Source organism: Zeus faber (assembly GCF_960531495.2).
Source record: "Zeus faber genome assembly, chromosome: 20".
Lineage (NCBI taxonomy): Eukaryota > Metazoa > Chordata > Actinopteri > Zeiformes > Zeidae > Zeus > Zeus faber.
In genome coordinates this window covers 15,959,016-15,980,013 of record NC_137207.1, presented here as the reverse complement: position 1 = coordinate 15,980,013, position 20,998 = coordinate 15,959,016, and the positions used below count along the sequence as shown (strand labels likewise).

The 20,998-nt window shown below is 43.3% G+C and overlaps 3 protein-coding genes across 4 annotated transcripts; 1 reads left to right on the top strand and 2 right to left on the bottom strand.

The window, feature by feature from the left end:
• Window positions 1-621: 621 nt before the first annotated feature.
• Window positions 622-7,320, bottom strand: LOC307245582 (inactive all-trans-retinol 13,14-reductase; the record flags this gene model as incomplete). Its single annotated transcript, XM_080021226.1, has 11 exons — window positions 622-788; window positions 1,211-1,370; window positions 2,064-2,230; window positions 2,523-2,632; window positions 3,330-3,468; window positions 3,604-3,723; window positions 4,666-4,863; window positions 5,152-5,347; window positions 5,432-5,673; window positions 5,783-5,965; window positions 7,164-7,320. The coding sequence occupies 11 exons, from the start codon at window positions 7,318-7,320 to the stop codon at window positions 622-624; spliced, it is 1,839 nt and encodes a 612-aa protein (XP_079877352.1).
• A 4,741-nt stretch (window positions 7,321-12,061) lies between these two features.
• gngt2b (guanine nucleotide binding protein (G protein), gamma transducing activity polypeptide 2b) lies at window positions 12,062-12,465 on the bottom strand (the record flags this gene model as incomplete). Its single annotated transcript, XM_080021897.1, has 2 exons — window positions 12,062-12,190; window positions 12,382-12,465. The coding sequence occupies 2 exons, from the start codon at window positions 12,463-12,465 to the stop codon at window positions 12,062-12,064; spliced, it is 213 nt and encodes a 70-aa protein (XP_079878023.1).
• Window positions 12,466-15,337: 2,872 nt separating this feature from the next.
• Window positions 15,338-20,815, top strand: tmem101 (transmembrane protein 101). Of its 2 annotated transcripts, none has more exons than XM_080020983.1 (4): window positions 15,338-15,501; window positions 16,741-16,921; window positions 17,336-17,482; window positions 19,933-20,815. In XM_080020983.1, the coding sequence occupies exons 1-4, from the start codon at window positions 15,371-15,373 to the stop codon at window positions 20,239-20,241; spliced, it is 768 nt and encodes a 255-aa protein (XP_079877109.1). In that variant the 5' UTR covers window positions 15,338-15,370; the 3' UTR covers window positions 20,242-20,815. The 2 variants fall into 2 exon arrangements, with proteins under 2 accessions (XP_079877109.1, XP_079877110.1); XM_080020984.1 differs by having other exon boundaries at window positions 15,376-15,501; window positions 16,745-16,921.
• Window positions 20,816-20,998: the final 183 nt, after the last annotated feature.

Genomic DNA, 20,998 nt, shown 5'->3' with positions numbered 1-20,998 from the left:
CAAGTCATCCACAAGTTTCCTAATGGAAGGACACATGACAAATAATAGTTCTGTTCTCCACTAAATGATATGTAAGGAATTCCCACCAAGGTTGTGGTTAAGAAGAGGTTTGGGTTGGATTGTTTTCGGTCAAGAACGAATTAAAATGTCCTACTAGAAAGGCACAGACGATATTTCCCCCGACTGGATTACCGCACTGTATTATTGAGAGTTAAAACGTCAATATATTCGACTAGAGCAACTGCTGAAGCCTTTCATTTTATAATATTTTGTTGTATTTTGTCATAATTCCTTTAATTTGCGCTGCAGAGATGTCATTTGGCTTGCTGTAAGCCATCTGCAAATCAAGGTCATTATGTTACATAATATGTTTGATAAGATGCAACATGTACTTTGTTGTACTATATGCAGTACTTATATGAACGTGAAGCTTAATATGTTTTTTCAGCGATGCAGCGTTTGCGCCGCGCCACCGCTATGAAGTTCATTGAAACGCTAGCGGCTTAATTCCTGCTCTCTTAATACTAATAAGGTCAGTGTGGCTCTACAGTAGTTTGGACAAGGTTTCAATCAGACCTCAACTCTACAAACTAACACCATTGAGAGGCGCAGAGAGCACTCTCACTCCACTTTCTTCTTGGCCAGCAGGGCCAACTCCTTGGCCTTCCTCTTCAGCTTCTTCTTCAGGAGCATTAGGTCGATGTAGACGATGTGATCCAGGACGGTGGAGGCGCAGAGGAGCCCTCCGTGCAGAGCGCCCGCTATGCCGCAGCTGAACACATCCTGGCCTGAAACAGAGACACAGTCTTACTGGAGTCTAAGCGCCGTCGCTGTTTCCCTCTAGGGGTGGCTCCAAAGAAACGGGTTCAACCGTGTCGTCACCATGGCCTGACCTCGCAGGAGCATGGAAAGGGAGCATGATTTTAAAGCATAAAAAAAAAAAATGATAAAAAAAACAAAAAACATTTTCGCGTTAAAAAAGTAATTGGCGGAGGAGCAGGGGCAGAATCAAATTGGTAATCATTGCCTCATGCAATATCAGTGTTATTATTATTATTTTTTTTACAGTTGTCTGTGTAGACTGAAGATCCCGAGGTTGGTTCGTAAGTCGGTTCACGGCTACTATTGTTGATCATCGCCTTTGGTTTCTGCAACAAAAGGGGCAGGCTGTGCTGTACTGGCTATATCTGCGTCTTCGAACGGCACTCACCCGAGATGTAGAGGTTTTTCACTGGGGTGTTGCACCTGTTCCTGGCCACGGCTTCAGCGTGGAAGCGGTTCAGGTTGTGCTCAGCAGAGTACATGGCTCCGCGCTGGGACCCGAGATAGTGCATGTTGGTCAGCGGGGTTGCACAATCCTGGAAGACCAACTGGAGAACAAAAGCATATTAATGTCACTTCTAACAAATAATAATAATAACAATAATAATAATAATAATAATACATGAATAAAGACACAAATGGCAGACAGCAATAAAAACTGAGGGGGAATGAAGAACATGCTTGCCGAGGTGGGACATTCCAGGTTCAAAAAGTAAAAGTCCGGCCAGGTGTTTTGCTCCACCCATTCACTGATCCAGCGGACTCCGCTGATTAGAACAGTGGTTCTCAACGCGAGGTCTGGGGACCACCGGGGGTCCTGCAAGAGGTCCCTGGGATTCACCAGCAAAATGACCAAAAGCGGTTCAACTTCAACGTTATTTAAGCATTAGCACCGTCAGAAAATGTACAGTAATGACTGTTCACCCTAACTATAATATGGACAGATGTGAAAATTTGGACTCAATCATATCTAACGATAAAATAACTTCTTAGATTGGGGTCCCAGATACAAAACCTTATGGGGTCTGTGGCTAAATGACTATCAAAGTGAGGGCCCTCCATGTTGAGAATCACAGACTTAATTGGACCTCTAGGTTGTTGCTAATGAGCAAATCCACACGGTTGACTCAAAAATCCCGGAGCCGAATTTTACTTTCCCAACCTGGATTCACCATCTCTGCCTGTTTTGTTATGACATTCTATCAGGGGCATCAGGGGGGGCGCCACCAATCCCATCGTACCTTGTCCCTGATTTTCGGGAATAAAGTGCAGGCCCAGTCAAAGAGCTTGTTTGCGAATCTCATTTTGTATTTGTGGTACTCATCGCCCCGCTTGCGCACAGCGGTGTCCTTCCATTCCTCAAACCACTCGTACTTCACCATGGTCAATATGGTCATGCAAGATTTCCCTGAGAATGTTGAACACAGCAGACTCATACTTAACAGTAATATTAGTGATTGTAGTAGTAAAAGTAGCATGAGTAATAATAACAGTAACATTGGTAAAAGTTGTTATAGTGTAATACAGACATTAATGGTTGTAAAAGTGAAACAGTAAAACAGTAAAAGTAGTAGAAGTAGGGGTATTAAAGTAGTTGTAGAGCAGTTGTATATTTGTAGTATCAGTAGTGGTTACTACAGAAGTAAACAAGAAGTGACGGTAGTAGAATATAATAAGTACTAGCAGTAGTAACTTTGTACCAGGGTGTCTGATTTTGGCCTCTGGGTCTTTGACGGAAGGCATTGTGATGAACATCATGGGAATGTTATCTGGTGCCTCCTCCTTGCTCCTTGCAAAGAACTCCTCCATCCTGCAAATAGAAAAAAATAACATATATCTTTGCCGTTTCCTTTTTGCTACTCAGCAGCTCACGTGGAATAAATTGGGGCACAATGCTAAAGTTATAAATGCATGAAATATGCCTCGAGCACTTCTAAAATGATAATGGTCAGCTCTGCCGCTTTACCATTAACTTATGATGATACAATAGCACCACCTTGTGAGTGCCAGTTGTGAGGGATGGCTGATAGTGATTTTCTTCTTACCAAGTAAGATAAAATAAGACAACACTTATCCCTGTGGGAAGAATTCAGTATACTAGTACTAGTGAGGCCCAGAACCAATAACCATACTTCTCAAAGCCTTCTTGTATACAGTACTCCAAAGGGAAATATTTGTGATCTACACAGTGAGAATTTGCAGTTGTCAATACAATTGATTTGAAACCTTTGAAATAGATTTAAAAGAGGGAGATGGCATAAGTTAAGTGTCATTTTCTACAACATTTCATTCCCCCCCCCCAAATTTAGGCATCGCATACACTTTGCACAAAAAGTAAATAGTAAAACGTTTTTTCTTTTTTTTTTTTTAAGAAAAGGCCAGCATCAGAAGTACTGACACTTTGTGACCAGAAGTATCGATAATTCAGATAATGAAGCATCAAGACTTTGAAACAAGAAAGTCGATCCATCCCCATTCACCACCGAGCTTGGTCTTGTCGTACTTACGAGTTGTCCATGTCATTATTTTTGAACAGCCAGAAGTTGGTGGATACGAGGCCCAGCTCCTCGGGGGTTCCGTCAAACCCAGAGAACACCAAGAAAGATCCCCTGCCGTGCTTCATCATGTTCAGCCTTTCTTGAATATCTACCATGAAAAGAGAACGGCCCCGCTGATAAGGCAACAGAGTGTGAACCGCTTGTGTCCTTATGCTTTTTTGTATTTCAAAGGGGGGTCGGAAGTGCAAATGATGAGTCGATCAAACCCGTCAGTGGCGTTTACCTGGCTTGATTTGGATCTGGGGGGGCAGAAGTTTCTGGAAGGTGGTGAAGATCCCACAGTTGGAGACAACGACAGGAGCACGGACCTCAATTTCCTCCTGGCCCTTCCTCACTTTCACACCTTTTTAGAAGGAAGTAGAGATGGGGTCATTTATTTCAGTCTTGCTTTAGATACCGGGAGGTATAAACGGGCATTACGTGCTATTTTTTCAATCACAATAATCGCGTGGGAATTTAAACAATTATCCAATTACTCTGTCAGTCTGGGGAAAATCAACAAACTCAGCGGTCACTCTTTATCTCCAAACAAATTCACTCCAGTTTGGCACAACGCCGATTTTCAGGTTAAAAAAACAAACCGGCAGACCGATCTTCAGGTCTTGGAAACGACAGGGAATTACTCATCTAGAACGCATCTTTGAAGACAATTCACTTACATTTTTCCCAACACTAATCCAAAGGTATAATATCGGTGGTCACCGTTTCCTGCAATTCCTTCAACTGGAGCAGTCTCTAAAAGTGAAAATCGAATTAACGAACACCCTACAGCCACCTCCGATGATTGAACATCCTATTCATATAGGTCATTTAAAAAAAAAAAATCCCCTTTCCAGAATATTCAAACTCTAATTTAAAACAGATGACACTCTGTGTTGTATGCCAAGCATTCTGGCAGGACAGGTTGAAAATAATTTATTATTTTTATTTTTTATAAAAAAAGAAAAAAAATAATAATAATAACATAAATAAATAAATGAATGAATAAATAAATAAATAAATATATCATTATCCCAATATCTGCTTATTACCAAAATCCTTTGTTAAAGAAAACTGTGGACACACTGAAACTGTATGAATTTACTTTCACCTAAAACCTCGCCTCACATTTCAGACCAAATGTAAGGTGACCTGACTGGGTCATAATTATACATTTACAAAGCTACAAAGTCATGTAACATGAGCATCTCTTAATTTCCTGAGAAATATTGTCCAACCCTGTTGTATACGGATGCAACCGATTAGTTGTGTTGCAACGATAGTTGATGTCGTGGTTTGTTCTTACCATAAGCTGCTCCGTCCTTGTTGACCAGGACTTGGGAGACAGGAGCTCGAACCAGGCAGTTGCCTCCATGTTTCTGAATTGTACGGATGATGTGGAAGGCGATCTCACTGGCACCTCCCTTTGGGTAGTATGCCCCTCTTTTGTAGTGATGAATCAGGAGGGCGTTGATGACGATACTGGAGTCTTTTGGAGGAACACCTGCGCATACGTCGATAAATACATAATATAAATCTTCAGTCGGTGTTTTCTAATATCAATTGTGAGCAGTTAGGTGGACTGAAAAAGGTCTTATCTGAAGCACCTCCATTTTATCCAGAACACTTCCCAGTTTGTGAACCAGGACGGAAGAGAAATTGATAAGGTCATGTTGTATCATGTGGCCTATTTCAACTGACCTACGTCAAAGCATTTAATTAAAGAGGCTGCAAAGTCAGGGTCGAGGTCTTGTGAATATGGCATGGATACAGTACGTTCAATGCCACCAACCATAGAAAAGGTAAGAGAAGATGACGTGGAGGTCTTTGTTGCTGGTCAGAGTGTTGACCAGATCGGTTGCACACGTCCCAGAGAGGCTGAAGATCGAGGAGAAGAGCTGCGCGATGCCTGACTTCAGCAGGAACAGAGACAGCCACTGTGGGATCAGCTTCAGGGTTGCCAGATAGTGGGTCTTCTTAGCCGACACCTATTGGGACGGGACCGAAATGTTATTCACGCACAAGAACGGAAACACTGTAGTAAACTTGAGCTGGTTTTACTTTTCGCGCGCCTTCATGATTTTGAAGAACTTCTCAATGGCGGCCGTGTCGTTGGGGAACTGCTTCTTGAGGTGGGCTTCCATCTCGGTTTTGCCGGTGAAAACGGTGTACTCCCGTTTCTCTTCGCCCAGGCCGATCTGGATGGTGTCAAAGTGCTGGTCCAGCTCCTGGAACTCCAGCTGGCCCTCGGTGATCTGGTCGAAGGCGATGCGCAGCAGGCTGTTCTCGTGGACCTGGCCGATGTAGTGAAGGCCTGGGCGGGGAGAGAACAGTAAAATGAGGACCTTGAATTTGTACTTACATTAGAGCTGGTGAGACAGCTGTTCTGGTCAACTAAGCAAGAAAGCCACGAGTCCTCTTACCAACATCGAACTCGAAGCTTTTGTCTATGTACGTGTGGCAGCAGCCTCCCGCCTGGTCGTGCTGCTCCAGGACCAGGACTTTCTTTCCGGCTTTGGCCAGCGTGGCTCCAGCCGTCAGCCCTCCTATCCCACTGCCGATGACAATCACGTCCAGGTTGGAAGGAACCTTGTCAACGCTGAAACCTGCACAGGAATCAGTTGGGTCATGAATTTGAATGGCATTTAGAGTATAAAGCTTTTTATATCCAGGGAAGTCATTACATTTCAATCAGTGACTCATCAATCAATGAGGCTCTCTTGCGTCGAATTGATTGGATGAATGAAGTGTGAATCTCAGATTTCCGGAAGTGCTATAAATGTGCTGCAGATAATGAGTCTTAATGTTGAACAGCACAAGCCTTTGGCTGTCATGAAATATGGATATTGCATCTCATTGATATGTTTTATTACATTACTCTGTCAATTGGCCATAATTTAATTGAGATAAACGGCACGTATCAAAGTAACACCTGTGTGTTATCTGGTGAAGTTGTGAAACCTATTGTGTATTAATGGCCCACATACAACATTACATGGGTTCGGGTTAGGTGAGAACTAAGTCAAACTGAAAAATACTTTTGTAGCTATGAACCTCATTTCGTCGACATGTTTCCAATATATTAACCATCCGCCATTTCGACGTGGATCATTGTGCCACCCTTCCTCTGGGATGAATTCCACCGCTTTTAGCATTGTAGGCATGATAATGATGAATCTGTATTCATATATATTCTCACTGAATCTGCACAGTTTTAATGTAATGTCCAACAGAACTTTACAGGGCATAGTTTATGCCAAAGAGGAGTGATTTTCGGTTGTTTTCTCATATATTGTCATGTCATTTTCAGCGTGTGACACAGTGACACAGACGCTGGGAAAGAAAATGAATAGATTGATGTAAAAGAAACACAATCCCGCAGTTAATGTGTGTGTTGCAAATCCATGACATAATAAAGATATAGGGTACATGGTACAGAACGCATTGAACAAACAGTGTGCCGCATAGTTAATTGTTAGCAGCGGCAATAGAATGTTATATAATACATTGTATAGAGTAGGTCAATAAGGTCGGCCCATGTTTCACATTGACTCTGAACACTTCCTAAAACATTGCACACAAAATATAAATTCCAGACTTTCAATGAGCATTAACTATGCACATTCGACATAAGTCGAAGGCACTGTGTGTAATGTAACGCGTTATCTCGGAATGAAACAAATCAAATTGAAGAAAGAAATACATCACAGCATTTCAGACTTTTCCAAACCAACAAAAATGTTATTCGGCCGCTGCCGCCACCTGACACTGAATACTTGACACACTCCTTCAGCCGGACCACACCTTGCTTGATCACCTTGTCCCTCTTCCTCTGGTCAAATTCTCGAGGGCCCGGCGGTCTCACCGATTCCAGAGAGAACGGACTGGGTTTCCCAAAGAGGTACCAGTACGTTCCGGCAGCCCACACCACCAGCCAGAGCAGGAAAACTAAAAACCACATTGTGGCTGAACCGTGACTGTTTCCGTGGAGATCTGTTCAGAGTCGACAGCAGCGGCGGCGGCGGCGGGACGATTCTGCATGGAGGTCCCTTCATCCCAGAGGCTTTTATAAGGCCAGGTGCTAAAGGTATGGAGGAAGGGGGTCAAGAGTCAGATTTGAGTCATATTCGTGACACAACGCCCGTTACAACCAGCAGTTAAGATAAAGCGCTTCAACCAAGCAGCCGTTGAAACCGCGACAAACATCCTCTTTGTTTGTTCTACGGCTGACGTGAATTTCACTTTTACACAAATCTACTCCAAGTTCGGTCTTTTGTTTGTGTTTGTGTTTTCGGAGGTAGGGATTAGTCAGGCCAGGTCAGGTTTTGTTATAGTGATTGATTTATATTTGTTTGCCGCATTTTTAAGAAACCTTTGTCACGTTGGAAGTGTCGAGGCGAGCTGAAAACAAATCCCATCCACTTATCACTTCTACTCCGACTCCTCCAAATTCCTCGGTTGTCCTGTTATCGTCTCTGTTTCCTCCTGTTTTTACCAAGGAGACGTGACGCAATTTCTAACCCTTATAAAGAAAGAAAACCTTTTAATTCCCGCTAAATATTGCACATTATACCAACTCACCAACATGAAAGTAATTGAAACTTTGTTTAATTTATTTATCAATTTCCCCATCTGTTCAGATTATTGCAGTTTGTTTATTTTCTTAGATCAATGTTGCGTAACATTTTGTTTTTGTCGTGTGTGGTATGGGAGTTATACCATATATGTACTGTATGCATTTCAACACTTATCTCACCGCTGTGGAGATTAGATATCTGCTTATTACTGTTATCTGATAAGGTAATTAAGATAAGGGATTTATTGTTGACAAATCAAAGTCGACTTTATACAGGTAGTGCCTGGTTTTCTGGCTTTACAGCGGCTCGGTCGACTGAAAGCCCTGAGTCTCAGCAATTCCCTTCTGATAAAAAGCCGGTGTGGCACGCTGATTGCTTAAGCGAGAGGCTTTTCTTTGGGCTTAGACCTCATCCAGAAAATCTAAAAACTGACCACTTCAGTTTTCATAAGTGAAATCAAGTCCAGTACTGTGGCTGTATATATTACTCTCCCCTGCACAGCTCTCTGATATACGTTCCATTAAACAGTCGGAGCTTGAATATGCATTAGATGTAGTCCCTGCTTGGACTTTGCACGTGAATTATGCACTCATTGAGTTGACTTTTGAGCGATAAATGTGAATGTGGGTCACAGATAACCTGTAACCTCAGATTGTTATGGTAATTTACAGTGGTAATAACATTATTAACATTATTTGAAGATGTTTAAGACCTCTTATGGTTTGTTGGCCTACATAAATCAAATCCTTATTTGTTTCTGGACTTGTGATCGTCGTTATTTTGTGTTTGATCTGTTACCGGCCTCAGGCAGAGGAGTACCTGGGCTAAGTGGGTGGGGATGTGGCGGGCGGCTACGATCTTGCCCCCTGGGCGGGCCAGCTGGGCAGGTTGTCGCTCTGTCTGCGGCGTGACATGGCTCCGGGACTGTGGTCCACGCCTGTAGCTGTTTCTTGTGCCTGCACATGGGGGTGGGTTGTTTGTGTGCGCCTCCCTGGGACGAGGTTATGCTCCTGGAGGCCGCGTGTGGGGGTTGCGCTGCGGGCTTCCAGCTTCCAGGGCCGGCGGCTCTTCTGTGGCTGCAGGGCGGGGTGCTGGGGGCTTTCCTGCAGACGTGGGGTATCTGTAAGGCTGCGGGACTCAGGGTTTGGCTTTGAGGCCTTTTCCGCTGCTTGGAGGCGACACGACATAATACCGACCTTATACACCAGAACCAATTGGGACAAGTCCTGTATACTCACCGGTGGACACTTCACACACACACACACACACACACACACACACCAACACCTGCTTTGATCACACCCCAACACACTCCTGGTTACATCCCGCTCCTTTTCTCCCCCTCTTGGAGTAGTGATTAGTTGTTTATCGACCCAAACATGGTAAGATCGTTCTCCAAATAGGGGGGTTGGTGATGGTTCTGTGTAACAAAAGCTGTGCTATTGTCATCCCACTGGTCGACCACAGGACAGAGTAATTACAACAGCTCTTGATGATTGATAAAGAGTGGCATTGCAGGTTGAGAATTTGAACTCCACTTGCAGATTAACTCTGTCTTGGATGCAATGTCATACAAATACTCTGTGTTGTATGTCAAGCCTGCTGACAGACAAAAAAAAAAAATAATAATAAGTTATAATAGTTATATAGTTAGTTATAACATTAACCTTAATAAATTCTTCAGTATTGCGGATAGGGCTTGTACATTGTTTCGTCACACACGTCAAACACGTCACACCAACTAACCTGGACCCCATGCATTGCTGCCTGCAGCGATATTTTTAATTGTTATTGGGCTAACTTAATGTATAATAAGTCCCTCAAAATACCCATAATACAATAAACAGGAATGCCACTTTAAGTATCATCCATATGTTCCTCTTCTATTCCACTTTATCATGCGCGTGCACACATGGAGGTCATCAAATTTCCTCAAATAAAAAAAAAACACACTGTTTTTATTGGAGTTGTTTGGAGAAATGGAGAACGGGGATGCGCAGTGGAGCCGAGATCACTGATCACTGAATTTTTGTTTTATAGACTTTTGATTGGGTGGGCAACACATACGTTTAGGTAGGCTGAGCCCAACCCTGCCCATAGCCACCTCCAGCCCTGCTGTGCACCACGACAGGATGCGATTAGTGTGCGCAACTCAAACAGCAGCTTTAATTACTGATATCTTTCATTTAATCTGAATTGTGCATGGCTGCTTGAGCCAAGTATACTTGGCTGCAGTCTGCAGAACGAGGCGGCGTCCCACCAACTTTGATTTGATTGGTTTAACTGTCGAATTTTGGCGTGGTTAAACGATTTTTTGGTTTGGGTTGGGGCAGAGTTAAACAACGCAGGGAACTACTCCTCCGTAACCTCTCTGTTTCGTATTTTAAACATAGCGATCACTTTGAACCATGAGTTGGCAAGTTAAACATCCATAATATACAACTCATAAAATGCGCATGGTGTCGCTACTTGTCTTCCATTGGTTTCAAGTCATTTTTACCGCTTTGTTTTTATCCAAAGGGGAGCATGGCCGCAATGTAGACCCCTGTATACATTGACCCCAACGGGGAGTGCCCATTGTTCCAACGGCCCATTCTTGCAAAACCCCAATAGTCCGAAAAATGACGAGTTAGAGATGGTTAAATTTAGGTATAAGCTTAGAGAAGGTTAGGGTGTGGTCTATGTCCAATGGGACTATTGGGGTTTCGGAATAATGGGCCATCGGAACAGTGCCATGGTACCTGGAATGTAACTAAAGTACATTTCCAAAGTACAAGTACTGTACTGAAGTACAAATTTAGGTTCTCTCAATTTTTCATACCCTATATGTCCAGTGAAAACTATGTATCTCCCAATTTGGTGATTTTGAATGTTTGTGATAAACTGAAGGATTAAGTGTCCTTTTATGGGGTGAGAAAACTCTACTTCTGAGGGTAAATAAACCATAAAAAAAACAAAGCCCTTCGATTAGCTGGAAAAGCTGAATATAACAGTGAACGCATCCAATCACAATCAACAGTTAACCCCGGCCAAATTTGACAGTTAAACCAATCAAACTACGGTTGGATGGTTTAAACCTTCGACGTTGAACCCGGCCCCATTCTGCAGGAGTGGCGTAGTGAGGCATAGTTACCAAATAAAATAGTCTTTGTTACCCAAAAACATTACGATAAAATAAAAGGAGATGGCTATGAAACCTTTAGTATTTAAAATTATAAAAGGGGGTGTCCATTTTTCCCACTGGTTTAGCCAATTTCCCACCCTCTACAGCTGAAACGGTGCCCTTTACATAGTAAATACATAACATGCTTATTGTTAATATATATTATTTAGGTTATCTTTATCTCCCCATACTGTGTAATAATAGTCTTCGATTCCATTTTCCAAGTCCGAAATGGGTCAATAATTAATCATCCTGCAAATGATGTGTTCTTTTATTTTTTCAATCTATTCAAGGTGGAAAATGTTGCATTTAAAGCAAAAATCAACCTACATATTAAAAATTTTAGAAATCTATTGCTCCCGCTTGCACAGTTTCAGTGAAGCGGGGAGCGAGAAGGAGTCTAACTGGATTGGAGGCTCAAAATGGAACAGAGGGACGAAGACCCCGGAGAAGCTTAAGGACTTTGTCGCAGGAAGCAGCTGTATGTCAATGGGCCAACGCGGCCGACCGGGTTGGGTTTGGAAATCCTATTATGAATTTCACTAAGTAGCCCACGCATGATTTAAATGCCTTTATCCTGTTGCACGCCAGCGAAAGATGAGGCCGCTTTCCAGAACATTCCCTTGAATGCGGCACAAATCCCCTCAGTGTTATAAAGATGAATGAAAAACAGGCAAACAGTTGGTAGACATATTCAGAAAAAAACAAAAAACAAAACAAAACAAAAAAAAACAAACACCAAGAGCCGGTCCAGGTGAAAGCCTTGCACAGCTATTTAATTACAAATTGACATTGTCGAGATAGTTATTCACATCCACGGGGGGGGGGGGGGGGGACTCTGCCGGTGAAAAGGTGAAAACGTTGACGTCATCCTCGTTTTCACTCTCTTCTACAGGGCTCATTACAGCAATCAGTCTGACTCTCATAAAAAATACACGTGTCTTCCCGTGAGGGTCTATGGGTTATGTTATAGTGCAGCCTCCCTTCTCCGCCTTGTAGGGGTTCTTGTCGTCGGGGACACCTTTGATCAGAGGGTCATCCGCTGCCAGGCCCTCCACATAGGTGATGGTGTCAGTGCAGTTGGTGCTCATCTGTCGAAAGGAAACCACAAGGAGTGTAACTTAAGTCGGTTGGGGAGGAAAAAATCTTATCATCAAAATTTCGAGTGCCATGACTATTCGTATCATGTCCTTGGTTTTTTTGTTTTTAAGGGTCGGTATTACCGCACATGTTCAAGATGGCGTAAAATTCAAAAATCAGGAAAACATCATAGAGTACTTACTGCCGTCCGAGGGGTGCTCACTTCCTTCTTCAACTGATCCAGTTCCATTTTAAGGATTTCTTTATCTGACATATCCCGAGCCATCTTGGCTGCAGAGAGAGAATAAGTTGCATCGTTTTAGAAAGGGAAAAAAATAATCACATAGGTAAAAAGGTTTTCACCGCTTAATCATTGCTCTCAAATATCGAGTACTTCCTGCCCTCAAGGTTGTTCCCTTCACCTAACGCTCCGTCATCCCATGTCTTTAGATTCTACATTCTATAAAAAAATATATAAAACTTCCCAACCAGGATGAACGAGAAGAAAGAACAGAGAAGTGCCTTCAGCTTTGAGGGTCTTACCTGCTGAATGGGGGGACGCCGAACAATCGTAGAAATGTGTTTGGCTCCTAAGAGCTCATGGACTGTTCTCCCTTCCTCTGGTCTGGGTCCCTCGGTCGCTCTGGCTGATCTGTGCTGTCCCCACCGCTCTTCACCACGGCTGATCCCCCGCCGCAAGGCTTTTGGAGAGAGGTCGGCACAGGATTGGGCGACTGATGTCACCAATCCCCCCCCTGATCAGATTAAACAATCAGGAGCGATAAACCCTGAACCTCAGCTGAGCAGGAAGCTAGAGGGGACTCGGGGCCCGTTTCGCACACGGCGTGCTCGACAGGAAAATTCGACGGCTTCGCGTTCTGGTCTGGTCTCGTTGTTTGAAAGTGTCGGCTCATTCTGTTTGATGGGAGACGGCGTCTATTATGTCTGTTGTGTTTGGAGAGTGTTTTTTCGACGCTGAATTCACTCTGCCTCCGCCTGTCACAAGCTAGGCGTTCCGCCAAGAGGATGGGGAGCCTAATTCGGCATCAATTAGATGATTATGTAATCCCCCGGTCTATCCAACAGATTTCTTAAAGTCTGCCGATGTCATTCTCATCGAGGGAGGAAATGTTGCAGGAGCACAACGGCCGCTTAAAATGCAGGACAGACATAAATAAATAATAAATAAATAATAATAAGTGTTAATAAATGACATTGTTCATTGTTAAGATGGATACATAGGTAGATAGACCTATAGACAAACAAACAGACAGACAGACAGACAGACAGACAGACAGACAGACAGACAGACAGACAGACAAATAGACAGACAGACAAATAGACAGACAGACAGACAGACAGACAGATAGATAGATAGATAGATAGATAGATAGATAGATAGATAGATAGATAGATAGACAGATAGACAGACAGACAGACAGACAGACAGACAGACAGACAGACAGACAGACAGACAGACAGACAGATAGATAGATAGATAGATAGATAGATAGATAGATAGATAGATAGATAAATAGATAGATAGATAGATAGATAGATAGATAGATAGATAGATAGATAGATAGATAGATAGATAGATAGATAGATAGATAGATGGATAGATAGATAGATAGATAGATGGATAGATAGATAGATTATTCATCCCCTTAAGGAAATCGCAACGTCCCAGCAGCTCACATCAGCATTATAGGCAAAAAAATAATGACGCAATAAAACAATACAATACAAATGTGAAAAAAAAAGACAAAGGCAATAAATGGAAGTTGAGTGCGACATTGTGGTGAAATGTGCATGCAGCAGATAAAAAGTATACCATATAAAATAACCACCATTTATATAATTCATCAACACTCTGTATTGCATTGCTTGTTTTCAACAAGCCATGTAGCAAATGTTTCTGTCTACATCTACATCATAAATACATCTAACGGACAAAAGCCCACTACCCTACATGAGTTCTGCACAACCCACCTCTAAATGTCATTTTTAAGACATTAAGGTATGACGGGCTTCTGGTCCTTGACTTAGCCCTAAGCAAGACTTGTTTCACCTATAAGCCATTTTCAGGATCTGGGTTAGTCTCATCCATTCAAGATTAACCTGAGACGCGTTACTGCGGAATTACAGCCAGAAACTGTTGAGCAACGTACACGGTACAGGAAGTACAGGAAGATGGAGGACTGCGATAGATAAGCTCATGATATTCACGATGAAACCCCCCCGGTGCATTTTTTTGTTTATCCTTGATCTAGAGTCAGAATCACTTTAAGGAAATTGCTTTGCTTTGTTGAAAATCCACACAGTCATCATTGAGCAGGTATGAATAGAAATACCATCGGGAGTTGTTCATATTACACAATCACCATATTTTATTGGAGCATTTCAAGTTAATAACATTAAGGTGGATTAGAATATCAATGTCATTGCGCATGAATTGCTTTCACTGGACTCATGAATTACATGATTATGCATAAACCCGAAGATAAAAAAAACCCCAAAACAATATCATTGAGCTTTTGGCAAACAAGTCTGTGTATTGACTTGCATTGTATTGTATTATTGTAACTCGAGTGAAGGCACGCTTTCTTTCTTTTGTGTGTGTGTGTGTGTGTAATGAAACAATACGCTGAGGACAAGAAAGCAGCGATTTCTCTCCGATTTTTAATTTTTTATTTTTTTGTCATTGAACTTTTATTTAGCCAGGAAGGTCAGATATATGTGTTTCGTGAGGTTGCCTCACACCCGTTATTACTTGCTTTTGCCTTTTCCATTTATTCAGTAAGAGCTTCCACACCGTTTTTTGTTCTTGTTTTTATTCCCTCTCATTTCTCTTAATTTTTCCTCTCTGTCCAATAACGCCCTGCGCGACACCTCCCACTCCGCCGACCCGCTCGCTCGCACGGCGACATTTGCACGCTTCGTCCGGCGGGGGGCGGCGTTGCGTCCGCCAACTCCTTTTTAAAGGCGCGTCGGTCACGGCGGCCAATGGGGAGGGCGCCGTTGAGGAGGGTCGCGTCACCCCGTCAAAACAAAAGCTCGCCCAGCGCCGGGAACGACGACGCGCTTGCTCGGACGACACGGAGCTCTTACTTTGAAATGTGAAGCTGTTCGGAGCGGAAACGTGTGACGACGACGACGCCGCCGCCGCCGCCGGTGGACGGACGTCAGCCATGGCGGCGCCGGGGAGGAAGCAAGCGCTGCGGCTGCTGTGCCAGTTCGGAGCCTTCATTTTGACGCGCTTCGGGTTCTGGAACTGCTTCAGCATGCTGATGCTGTTTGCCGAGCGTGCCGATGTTAAAAGGTAAAACTCCGCGACCGAACTGGGCGGGCTGGTCGCGTAGCGGGGACAAATGAAAGGTTAGCTAGTGTGGGACATGACTCAGGGGATGTATTAACCCCCCCCCCCCCCCAAGTTAGCTTCGTTCTGTGGAGCAGAAATCACCATAAGCGGTTGAAAACCCGTTAAGACTGTTTTCTTTCTTCTTCGCATGACAGGCGACAGCGTCCATGTACTTACTGCAAAAAAAAAGATATGCTACTCGCCAGATGGGTTAGACTTAGTCCATCTGCGGAGTGTTTGCAATAAAAAGAAGAAACCTAAACAGACAACTAATACATTGGCGACGCGCAAGGAACCGCAACGATGAAAAATTGGCAATAGAAGTCACGTTTTCAGCATGTAGATATACTGTGCCCGCCAGGAAAACCAAATCGAAATGCTATGTACAGAGTGTTGGAAAAATATGTTTTAGAGTGTTTAAACGTCCCATTGTTCGCTGTGCTAGCTGCCCTATTTCACTCACATCCCTGGTCTCATGGCCGCAGACATATGGGATCGTTCGAGTTCAGGCATATTTGGCAGTCTGTAATTATGTTAGAAAGTTAGGAAGCCCTCTGTAATTTTCATGGTGGAGCTGCCCTAAAACTGTCTTTAGAACAATGTGTGTTTGTAGGGTAACCCAGTTGGTAAATTTAGTAAGTAAAACACATTCAGTTTGATCTCTATGGCACTTTGTCAAACGCACGGCTACAACATGCTTTACAAACAGGCAAGTGCCATAAAAACATCCGCAAGAAAATAAATTAAAACAAATAGAGTGGGCTTTAAAACAAAGGTAAGACCTAATAACAAGACTGTCTATAAAAAAGTGTATTTAAAATGCAGAGGAAAAGAATGAAACACGATGAAATATAAGTTAGAAACAGACACATTTAAACAATGCGGACATAAAACGAAGATACCGCTTTACAAAAAGTCTTGCCTATAAACAATGGGGTTTCAGTTCCTGCTTCAAAGTATCAACAGACCTGACTGTTCCATTAAGAGCACGATCACCATTAGATTTGAGATTGGAGAGCGGATAAAAGTCCTAGATGGGTGTATCTGAGTGACCGACCCGTAGGGGAAGGGACTTGGCCACCGAGAGCCCTAAATGCCTCAAGTTGATTCTAAGTTTAACAACGAGTTGAATAAAGGGATTTGACATAATTCCATCATCATTGTATTACTATTATGTATTGAATGGTATTATCTCTCCAGGAAGCCTGACATCCAGGTGCCCTACCTATACGTGGACATGGGGGCGGCGGTGCTGTGCGCCAGCTTTATGTCTTTCGGGGTGAAGAGGAGGTGGTTTGCTTTGGCGGCCGCCACGCAGCTCGCCATCAGCACCTACGCCTGTTACATCGGTGAACAGGTTCACTACAGTGACTGGCTCAAGGTAGGAGGCCTGCTAAGATTTAAAAAATCTGATTGTCTTTGGGTGCTCATAATTGGATTTATGCAACTAAATTAGTATTAACTTCAAATGAATTTTGAACTTAATTCTGGAAGTGACCGGGACAAGTCCATGGTCCAAGCTGTTACGCTGCATTTTATCAAGGATTATTCCCCTGCAGACTGGGCAGTGAGGTTGTTATGCTGAATGATGCTATTCAGCACTCTGTTTATTCATACTCATACTCATCATATTATTCAAAAACAGATCTACCAATATTTAGGGCCAAATCATCTTCAGATGTCAGAACCACAGAGGTGCCTCTGTCAGGATGTCGCTGCCATAATTTCCCTAGAGCTGTCACTGTGGTTTGAAATTTGCTTAAGTCCTCTCTTGACTTTTATCTCCCCTCTGCAGGTCCGCATGTATTCCAGAGCAATCGCCATCATCGGAGGCTTCCTGGTTCTCGCCAGTGGAGCCGGGGAGGTGTACCGGCAGAAACCCCGCACCAGGTCCCTGCAGTCCACAGGACAGGTTTTCCTGGGCGTCTACCTGATCTGTATGGTGAGTCAGTGAATTGTAGAAAATATTCTGTCATTTTCAAGCGCAATGGAGATTTCCTTTCTTTTTTATTTTTATTTTTTTAGATTATTTATTTGCGGCATTTTCACTTTTATTATATAGGACGGTGGAGGGACAGGAAAAGCAGGGAGAGAGAAAGGGAGGGGGGGGGGACATGCAGCAAAGGGCGTCGGGCCGATGTTCGGTAATATCTTATATCGCGATATTTGCCACCATACACGATATTTTCACAGTATTGAAATATCCTTGTCGGTCCGCGGGGCCACGGGGAGCAACAAACAGAGCAGCAGAGCGCACGGACAAAGCTCATTCACTTTCCTGCGCAAAGAGGATGTATGTGGACGTATGCCCAACAGTGAGGAAGCAGATGGAGGATTTGGACGTAGTGGCAGTAAGGCTTGGGCGATCGTGCTAAATTTCAATTGCTGGTCGCTGGGGGGGCAGCGTTATTTTATTTTTATTTTTTGAACAGTTTGGAGTAAGGACTTGGACAGTCCCATAACTCAGTTGTGTTTAAAAATAATAATAATAATAATAAATGTTGTTTCATACATGTAGGAAGCAAACGAAAATTAAATGGATTTAAAATATAAAGACAGGCATGGGAGCCTGTGTGCACCGCTGTCTGGAAGAGGAGAAAAAAACCCCAATAAAAACTCTGCTCTAATTCTCTGACTTATGTTTACATTTTTCATTTTCCATACAAGTAATAAGCTGAGGAAACAAAATAAATCTAAATCTCTCTGAGATTATATTATGTATTGCTATATTACTATCACAAGATTTGCATATAGAGCGGCAGGTACATGCGGGGGGGGTGTCCAACACCTGCCCCATGGACCCCACGCTGCCCTTCTTATCAGGCGCGTTTTTAAAATAATTTATTTTAAATTGATAGGTGTTGAGGTAGCAGATTATCTGGGCAAGATATACTCATGAGGCGCTTCTCATGAACCTTTAACCTCGGCCCACCTGCGATGTGCCCACAGCGGCTCCGCTGTCCATTTGCCCAGAGCGACAAAATGCCTAAAACCGGAGCTGAGCACCTGCCCCTCAAAGTCTCTGTACGGGACTGTAGAGGGAAAGTGAGACCTGATCACCAGTGGTTACTGGATTGCTCTGAGCGGGGAGGGGGAGACCCTCCACCCCCTCTCCCTCTTCCGCCCTCTTCCTCTCTCCGCTCCAGTTTCAGAACACAGTAAACAGCACTTTGTCTATCGGTGAACGACTCCATCGATCGCCAATAGACAATTTAATCATAAATCTGTGCAAGCCTAGTGGTGGTTCCTTTTTATTTTTAACTTCTATGCATATGTTTCCTCACTTGTGCTTGCTTGGTGCCAGTCACTGTTCACGTGGTGAAGGGGAGTACCTTTCCGCACGCACATTACATGAACGCCCACGTGAAACCTCCTTGTTGGAGTGGCATAAAGCAGCCGTGCCCCTCCCCAATCAACAACAACGATTATATCGTGCGTTATAATATTTGGGCGGGACTGCATCGCAAGATAACATTTTGGATATTGCTCAAGCCTAATGGTATGTGCTCTATCAAGAATTAATTCCTGATGCATTTATAAGAGCTGGGCATTGTACCAAGTATTTACAGGTACTAACTTTCTGAGCTAACTTAAGTTTGCTCAACAAATAGGAGTCTTTTATATGTATATCATAAAGAGTCCAATTTGTGCTTTGGTACTTCCACAGCTTGTACATCTACAGTCCCATTCATACCAGACTATTAATACCTGGTCATGTCGAGTTGTTTGTAATTATTGCAGTAGTCGTCAATAATCTTTATCCGGACTAGGGCTGAGTATTGGTTATCAAAACCTTTTTAAGGTATTGACCGAAATAACCAAATACCAAGTAGTATTGAAACGTATCCAATCAACTGACACCTGCATTCGATCCTTTTTGTACCCAGATCTAGGAAAAAATAAATAAATACTTTGTATGTTTTTTCTCGCAGCCAGTCACCTGCGTTCTTTGATTTAATGCGACGTGTGATTGGCTCACGGCGGCCGCAGCAGCTACAACAGTCTGTTAAAGGATAGGTTCACAGTGTTTTCAGGTCCGTCTTAAAACAACGGTCAGGTGTCCATATGAACAGTGAAAGAGGTTTTCCTCGCTGTAATCATTCCTCCAGTACTGGCTATTTGTTTAAAATGACACTGCCCAATATAGTTTTGTCCAGTTATTTAATAAATATCAGATAATAATTCAAACACAATGTATTGATTTGGATGGGGAGGAGTGGTGGCATTTTACATAATCGAATGCTTCCATTCACATGATGATATATATTGGGGAAAAAGGTATGAGTACTTAATTCAATACCAAAATGGGACAAAAGCTTGATATTTAACCCATTTGTTGACGCAGGTATCCGGTTTCCTTCCTCAAAAGCATTTTCCCTTCCCCACCACCAGGTGTACTCGCTGCAGCACAGTAAGGAGGACCGGCTGGCCTACCTCAACCACATCCCGGGCGGAGAGGTGACTCTGACGCTGGTGCTGGTGCTGTTAGGGGTGCTGGCGCTGGCCTTCCTGTCGGGGTGCTACATCCGGCTGGCGGCCCAGATCCTGGCCACCGTTCTGCCGCTGGTGGTCCTGTTCATCGACGGCAACCTGGGCTACTGGCACAGCACGTGCCGGGTGGAGTACTGGAACCAGATGAAGCTGATCGGACACAATGTGGGCATCTTTGGCGCCGCGCTGATCCTCGCCACCGACGGGTGATTTCTGTTGTTTTTCTTGTTTTGTTTTTCTGTCTTCCGCTCATGGACGAGTTGACAGACTGGAGGGGGTCTGCGCGGGACGGGAAGGGTCACAGCTCGGTTTCGATGCCCGGGGCTCGCACACTCTCAAGCTGAGACGTCCGTTTGCTGGCACAGCGTAAGCCTTGTCGATTGTCAGTGTCTACCTGCAGTCAGCTTTGCTTTCTCAGGCAAAACTATTGATCTTGCTTTTTAAAAAATAATAATTTATTTTCAGTCACATTTACAGTTTATTCATGTTGCGCATTGAAACCTGACACAGAGTATTGGTACAAAGTCTGCAGGGAGGAAAGGCGTATGTCTTAATGTTATGGTCTTATAACAATGTTTGACACTGTGGTGGGAGAAAAACATTAAAGGGAAAATTGATATTTGTGGTATTGCTGATGGAACAGGGTGACTGCAGCTAGGTCCAGTTTGCGTTGGACACTATTGTATATTGTATTGCTTTTGTAAAACCTCTTTTAAAATGTCATTCCTATGAATGTAGATTTTGATTCAATGTCATAAACAAGCACAGCCTTTGTATTTCTGGATACACTGTTTCGACGTGTAAATAACTCAGTTGACTTGCAAACAAAGGTTCCGACTTTTAAGTACAACGTTTCCATAAGTGTTTGTGGATATTTTGTGGCAAACTGATTAATCTTTAATTGAAATAGCCAATGGTCATACCAGACTGTATGTTATTGGGAAGAGTAACATATCAGTCAAGTGTC